Source organism: Notolepis coatsorum, assembly GCF_963971535.1.
Source record: "Notolepis coatsorum genome assembly, chromosome: 4".
NCBI classification, from domain to species: Eukaryota; Metazoa; Chordata; class Actinopteri; order Aulopiformes; family Paralepididae; genus Notolepis; species Notolepis coatsorum.
In genome coordinates, this window is record NC_140168.1 from 88,517,823 (window position 1) to 88,526,149 (window position 8,327).

The window sequence follows — 8,327 nt, forward strand, 5'->3', positions numbered from 1 at the left end:
GGTGGACCAGCCCGAGAAGCAGTATAGTATAACCAACGTCTTCACCAGCCACGACATAGGCCTATCACAGTACACCTACCCCATCCCACAGCTGATGGCGAAGTATGTGCACCTACGTCAACTACCTATACCGCTTATCGACGGCGCCACACCGACCCTGCTCATCGGCTCCGACCACGCGGACCTCATTCTCCCAATTGAGGCGGCCCACATCGGACCCAAAGGATGCCCAGTCGCGGTTCAGACCCGACTGGGGTGGACGCTCCAGGGCCCCCTCTACGGACTTGACAGTCAACCCACGTCTACACGCTGCCTACACACAAAGGTGAGCGACACCGGCCACTCCCTCGTACAGCCCGTTGAGAGGCTATTGACATTAAGCGAGAGGCCTGTGAGAGAACCGTGGGCACAAGAGGGAGTTCGGAACTCCACCCCCCTCAGCTGCGCTCCAGACGTAGCTGACCTCGAACCCAGCACCCCAAGCGACTCCTTGATGGGGCGGCCGGAACCGGCCCCTCCTCAGACGGGATACAGAGCAAACAAGAGAAACAGACGGAGGAGGTGGAGGCGCAGCCAAGCACAGATCAAAGCAGTCTCAGGCCCGCTTCCTACTAACCCCCCTACCATCCCTTCCAGCCCGTCAGAAGCGGGTCAAGGACGGGGACAACTTAAAAGTGGACACAGTCGTCGTGATCATAGACCAGTCACTACCCCGAGCTGCGTGGCCGGCCGGCCGCGTAAGCAAAGTGATCACTGGTGCCGACGGAAAGGTCAGAGCGGCAGAAGTGCTCGTCCAGGGGCGGACATACACCCGACCCGTGGCGAGGCTGATAGAGTTGCCAAGGCTCCCCGACTCTCTTAATGACGACCATGACCCACTGACTTTGTGAACTGCCCTACCCTCACAACGGACATTGAGTAGTGGACAGTGCGGTTAATCTGTCTCTGCTTATCTAATTAGGTGGGACTAATTAGGAGGCGGCTGTTACGAAGGATCAGATTAAACCGAATATATATATTTATTACTTGATATATATTGCATAGTATTTGTATATCGTCTGATATCCCTTGTGTATTCTTTGTACATATACACGGAATATCCCTTTTACCTAGTACAGACCATAATATTTCGTTCTCCTATTGGATAGCGATCCACTAGGCGCCACTGCCATACCCCCAATGTCTAGTTCAAAGTCACCGCCAAGGCTTGCCTGGACATGCCCGGTTCCGCGCAAGAATACGAGACAGAAATAAGGCTGGTACTAGATTATTCACCGTACGTATAAATACGTTGCAGGTGGATACAGCAGTTAGTTAACCTAGAAACGTGTTACCCTCAAACGTTAAAGCCTTCATCACGAGTCAACGACCAAGTGAAGTGAGCAACCGTGCGTCTAAATAGAGCACTTATAACCGCGTGCGAATAGGACAGTAAAAGTGTCAGAGCTTAGTGGAATAACGTCAAGTTCGACCTAGTTAATGTGAAGTACCGCGCACCGGAGAATCTACACCGGTGAATGCAGAGCCCTTTCCAGCTGGATTATTGCTTTGGTCCTGTGGCTGTTGGAGCGGAGGAGAATCGTCTACACCCACTACTGTGTGGGATTTACCCGTGAGGAACATCACTCGAGCCCGTCTCTAGGAGAGGCTGGCTGGCTTTCACCTATGCTGCACGCATACTTGGATTATAGCTGCTGCTTTCGTCTGCCGATCAAGGGAGTAATGTACCGTCCCCGTAGCTGGAGCTTATTGATTCCCCGGTGATCCAGACTTTGCATTCGAACATTTCCTCCCCCTGCTGGCCTACAACCGGAGGGACCCTACTAGTATCTCCCGCTGCCCTACTAGTGTACCATAGATATAATTCCTATTTGATACAGGTGGTATTCATTATCTCCTGCGTAATATTCTAATGGACTTACGCTCTTGACTTATTCACGCACATTCTTCGCCTTACAAGCGTGACTCTAAGTAAAGTAATGTAATATACTATTATTGCTGCTAATAAATATTATTCTAACCAAGATTTGTGTGGAACCGTGTCATTGTGGAGGTGTTCATCTCATATACCTGTGTACTGTATGGCCAGTAGTAATGTACATAAGACAGTAGTGGTTTAATGATACCATACAAATTAATACAGTCAGGGAATTGTACCCCTCAGTTACACGAAGGATACAATTCACTTTTAAATGCAGTTTTTTTAAGCATCTTCTTGGCCTGCTTGCCAGCTAGAGCATCACACGCAGGAAAAGCTGTTGGAGCACGTGAGACAGTGACTCATCAGATTTGATTAAAAAACAGAACAAAATAATTTTTTTCTTGATTCAGAACAATTTGATCATGGATGAACAAAACATTCAATGCAAATGGTTGATTTGAATTTCAAGGACTTTTTAAGCACATTGTTAAAAAAATTGCTGTTTTCAAGGAATTCCAGGCCTCGACTTTTTTTTTTGTAAAAAATCAAGCACTTTAAGCACTTCAAGGACCTTGTGCTTACCCTGATTGTTGATGTTTAGTTTTGTCGTGGGACAATTTGGACATATTAGAGAGAACAACGCACACACACAGAGCTGCCGCGGTATCGGTATTACCGCGGTATCGCTGTTACATCACGCCCACCGCAGAGTTAGGCTGAATACCGCATCACAGCTGTTTTTTATAATAATAATAAAGTACCCTGCTCTCGTTGGGCTTGCGGCTCTGCAGATATACCCTACTCCTCTGTCGAGGTGATAAACAAACAAACAGACAGACAGACAGACAGACAGACAGAGACACACACACACAGACATTGCAAAATGAAATTCAAGTACTTTTCCAAGCACTATTTTTCATTTTAAAAAGAGCATTTAAAAGGATACAATTCACTTTTAAATGCCGTTTTATTTTTTGGGAAAAAAATCTGATCCAATATTTTAGTTAAAAGTTTTAAACCAATTTCTGACAATTAGTTACACTTTAGATTAAAAAGAAATACTATATTTCTTGATTCAGAAAATGTTTATCAACAAAACGTTCAATGCGAATGGTTGATTTGAATTTCAGGGACTTTTTAAGCACATTGTTAAACAAAATTGGCTGTTTTCAAGCAATTCCAGGGCTTGACTTTTTTCTTTTCTTTTTTAAAGCACTTCAAGGACCTTGTGCGAACCCTGCATACAGAAACATAGACAAACACACACACAGAAACATACACACACATAGACAAACACACGATGTAAGGACCTACGCAGGGAGGGTGACATGCGTGGTTCCTATGGGAACTATCTCCATGGACTTCCCCCAGAACTTGTTCTTCCAGCGGACGTCTGAGAGAGAGAGAGAGAGAGAGAGAGAGAGAGAGAGAGAGAGAGAGAGAGAGAGAGAGAGAGAGACAGAGAGAGAGAGACAGAGAGAGAGAGACAGACAGAGAGGGAGAGTCAGAGAGAGAGACAGAGAGAGAGAGTCAGAGAGAGAGAGAGAGAGAGAGAGAGAGACAGAGAGTCAGAGAGAGAGGCAGTCTAAATCGACAGTACACCATAGCAGATTATTTGAGCATGGTGACTGATCAACAACTAAAAAGAACCTTGACAAAATATAGACTGAGTGAGCACAGTCTCGCTGTTGAAAAGGGGAGGCACAGGAAAACCTGGATTCCTGCAGAGCAAAGGCTGTGCTGTCATGGCATCCTCAGTGAGCCTGAAACTGAGTTGCACTTCCTCACCAAATGTGAAAAATATAAATATATTAGAGAAACGCATTTAAAAAAATTGAATTAATAACAAAAGGTTTTCTTGCACTACCAGATACAGGAAAACTACCAGTCCTACTAGGGGAGGACTCAACAAGCTGTGAGCTAGCAGCAGCCTATGTTGCTGCCTGCCATAGACTGAGGGACAGTGAGTGACAGTCACCTGACATGTTTATGCCGTAATATTTTATGTTTTATTTTATGATGATAATTTTTGTATGTACTATGACATTAATATCGGTTTTGTAATCCATGTTTATGTTATTTATCATTTGCTTTGGCAACATGTACAAGTTGCGTCATGCCAATAAAGCCATTTGAATTGAATTGAGAGAGAGAGACAGAGAGAGAGACAGAGAGACAGAGAGAAAGAGAGACAGAGAGACAGAGAGACAGAGAGAGAGAGAGAGAGAGAGAGAGAGAGAGAGAGAGAGAGAGAGAGAGAGACAAAACTCAGGACAACATAATGAGCTGTGGGGGAGATGCGTCTCCGTGAAAGAGACTTAAGAATTAGACGTATACAGATGGACAAACCGGAACAATGCCCTCTTTTCTTGATCCTCCAATAACAACTGTTGCTTTCCTTGGACAAACTGTGAGATTTAATAGACTACGAGAGGATGGCCCTTCCTACATTCACGTGCTATATCTCCAAAGAACTTGGAACTGATCAGAGCGGCCCGGTGTTCCCATTCAAAGCCACGTCTATAGCGTGGTACTGATGCTGTCGCCATGGAGAGTGCACGACGTGTTGCCATGGCAAAGGCCAACGTTTGGAAAAACATTCCAACACTAGTGGCGTGTTGACCTTTCCAACACCGCAAGTCTCATCCTAGAATCACCCAGAAGAGCACGGGCCAGTGTTGTCATAGAAACGTTCCAAAAATGGCTTCCTTGGTCATCACTCGGGAGACGAATGTGGCGTTAAGGAGTGGCGTCGTCTCCCAGCGCCGAGCGACTTCCGGGAGAACTCTGGGGCTGAATCCCTTCCTCCTTTTCTTATTATTCCAGCTCTCTATGCACTGTCCACACATAAAACAACACGTCATCAAGGTTCTGTTGTATTATTTAGATTTTTTCATTTGTTTCTTATACAGGTATGTCTAGTGGTTAGACAACGCCTATTTACTTATAAACTAAATAAACTAAGAAGAAGAAGAATAAAGAAAAGTTAAATGAAAATAAATATCAAAATAAAATATGGGGGTTTCTTTAATATATATTAAATTCCCTGATTGGGAATTTGGCCAGGAACGTCGGGGAATCCCAGGGCGATAGACGCCCTGGGTTCTTTAGCGACCGAATTCAGTCAGGACCTCGGTTTAGCGTCTCATCCGAAGGACGCACTCGCAGCTGTACGGTGTCCCTATCGCCTGATATCTTTCCCTAACGGAGTTGTGTTTCCGCGGTCGGTTTGCGCGATCTGACTGGCCCGCAGTTGCACTTCCGCGTTCGGTTTGCGCGATTTGGTTAAGGTTAGGGTTAGTTGGTTAAGGTGAGGGTTAAGTTTAGGGTTAGGGTTAGTTGGTTAAGGTTAGGGTTAAGGTTAGGGTTAGGGTTAGTTGGTTAAGGTTAGGGTTAAGGTTAGGGTAACAGCCTGCTGGCGCGATTGTTAGAAGTAACGCGATTGGTGCTGAGATAAACGTCTTGTTACTGACAAGTCCAGAGGACAGAGTGCCCCCTGCTGGACAACAACACCACCATTTTCTGACAACGGCCTCGACCGGGGCTCGAACCGGTGATCTTCCGATCATGAGTCCGGAGCTCTACTCATGTAGCCATTCTATGTATGTCTCTGTGATACAGATGTTGGTGTTGCTCTACTCACGCTGCCAGAAACTAAAGCTCTGATACAGATGTTGCTGTGTCCACTCACCCTGCCAGAAACTAAAGCTCTGATACAGATGTTGCTGTGTCCACTCACCCTGCCAGAAACTAAAGCTCTGATACAGATGTTGCTGTGTCCACTCACGCTGCCAGAAACTAAAGCTCTGATACAGATGTTGCTGTGTCCACTCACCCTGCCAGAAACTAAAGCTCTGATACAGATGTTGCTGTGTCCACTCACCCTGCCAGAAACTAAAGCTCTGATACAGATGTTGCTGTGTCCACTCACCCTGCCAGAAACTAAAGCTCTGATACAGATGTTGCTGTGTCCACTCACCCTGCCAGAAACTAAAGCTCTGATACAGATGTTGCTGTGTCCACTCACCCTGCCAGAAACTAAAGCTCTGATACAGATGTTAGTGTGAAACTAAAGCTGATACAGATGTTGCTGTGTCCACTCACCCTGCCAGAAACTAAAGCTCTGATACAGATGTTGCTGTGTCCACTCACCCTGCCAGAAACTAAAGCTCTGATACAGATGTTGCTGTGTCCACTCACCCTGCCAGAAACTAAAGCTCTGATACAGATGTTGCTGTGTCCACTCACCCTGCCAGAAACTAAAGCTCTGATACAGATGTTGCTGTGTCCACTCACCCTGCCAGAAACTAAAGCTCTGATACAGATGTTGCTGTGTCCACTCACCCTGCCAGAAACTAAAGTTCCTCGACTCTCCATGGCATGTTGACACAGGCGGGTGATGGCTCACCTGGGAGAGCGAGAGAGAGAGAGAGAGAGAGAGAGAGAGAGAGAGACAGAGAGACAGAGAAAGTGACAAAAAGAGAGAGAGAGAGAGAGAGAGAGAGAGAGAGAGAGAGAGAGAGAGAGAGAGAGAGAGAGAGAGAGACAGTGAGTGAGTGAGTGAGTAATAGGCTAACAATATGGATCAGGTAGGCATTATTTACAACTTATACCAATTTATAGGCAAAACATAGCAGAATGTATTATTTACATACATTCTAGGCAAATTTGCATAGACCTCTGCAGAGTAAACAAGTGGGCAGTCGAACCACAACATTTGACACGAGACAAAAGACATGTTAGTTGACTGACCTCTTGCTACTAGGACTAATATCTAATCTAATATCTCCTCTACTTAGTAGACAGTGGCTCAGGAGGTAGAGCAGTCGTCTGGTAATCCGGAGGTTCCCGGTTCGATTCCCGCTCATCCCGGGCAGCGTGTCGAAGTGTCCTTGAGCAAGACACTTAACCCCTAACTGCTCCCTATGAGCAGGTTGGCACCTTGCATGGTTGCGTCCGCCGTCGGTGTGTGAGTGTGTGAGTGAATGGGTAAAAATTAGGGATGTTCGATATTGGCTTTTTTACCGATACCGATATACCGATATTGTCCAATAATAAGTAAATTTCAGGTAATTAACATTACATATCTCTTGTCGTGGAATTGACACAACATTATGCATACTTTTGACAATAAATAAAATCAGAATTTGTTCTTACTTGCTTGTAAATAAAGTTTAAATAAATGTAAAAAAAAAAAAATTATAATATATATATATTTTTTTTTGAAAACAGATACCGATATCACATTTTAATGCCAATATCGGTAGGCCAATAATATCGGACATCCCTAGTAAAAATGTGAAGAACAAAATTGTAAAGCGATTTGGATAAAAGCTGCTATATAAATGCAGCCAGTTACCATTTTACCTGTTCAGCTATGAACGTGAAGCCCTTGTCCGCTCGGTCGTTCTCGTAGGTCTCTCCCAGGACGGGGTTAAAGGGCTTACTTCCTGCTCGATGGTAGCTGGACGCGTACGCAGAGACTGCAAACGTGGCCATGTACACCTGCACAGGAAACAGAGAGGGTGAATGAAGCCTGTATGTACACCTGCACAGGAAACAGAGAGGGTGAATGAAGCCTGCATGTACACCTGCACAGGAAACAGAGAGGGTGAATGAAGCCTGTATGTACACCTGCACAGGAAACAGAGAGGGTGAATGAAGCCTGTTACATGCATATTGCATATCTCTGTACAATATACCTTCACACTTGTGCTGTTGTCGATATACACGTTGAAACATGATTCACTTGCTCATTTAGCTTCATTTATCAGTATTACTGTATGTGTAAAAGGAAAAGACATAATATGCATCTCAACAGTTTTCAAGGACACATAATCACATTTGATTGTGAAAATGGCCTTTTCCTGTGTGTTGTTTTTACAGAATGAGGGGTTGTCCCAACACTGAGAACATGTTAAATACAGTATACCGTAATTCCTCTAATAGTAACCCCGCTTGTATTTGTTTCAACTGTAGCGGGTACCAGGCTTGTATTAGGAGGAGGCCTGTATAAGAGGGAGGCCTATATTTCAAATTTTCAAACGGATCATAATGAATAAATCAACATTTTGTGTCAGTTTGAACCCAGTAAAATGTACTGGGTTCATTTATTGAAACCAAGTACTGTATGAAATAGTAAACAGTGCAATTACAGGTGGTCACTGGTCATTTCAACGTTTTCAAAGTGAAATCAAGTAACTAGCTCAGTATGCAGCTCAGTATATTAGTAACCCGGCTTGTATTAGGAGGCCGGCTTATAATTGCTTAGCTCAAGAGCGCACCCGGCCATTAATAGAGACCCGGCTTGTATTTGAGACCCGGTTACTATTAGAGGAATTACGGTATGTGCATTCTGCTTTTTCACTGGGGGAACGTAACGCGTGCAGAGGTTCACACCATTTTC

At 44.8% G+C, this 8,327-nt stretch overlaps 1 protein-coding gene across 1 annotated transcript in view; it reads right to left on the minus strand.

Annotated features, from left to right (window-relative positions):
* The window catches only part of osbpl3a (oxysterol binding protein-like 3a), a 147,027-nt gene that overhangs the window by 23,666 nt on the left and 115,034 nt on the right, over window positions 1-8,327 (minus strand). The window contains exons 15-17 of the mRNA XM_084313667.1: window positions 7,289-7,426; window positions 6,266-6,329; window positions 3,236-3,314 (exon numbers count right to left, since the gene is read on the minus strand). Coding sequence (XP_084169793.1) covers window positions 3,236-3,314; window positions 6,266-6,329; window positions 7,289-7,426 — 281 coding nt within the window. The remainder of the gene's footprint in view (window positions 1-3,235; window positions 3,315-6,265; window positions 6,330-7,288; window positions 7,427-8,327) is intronic.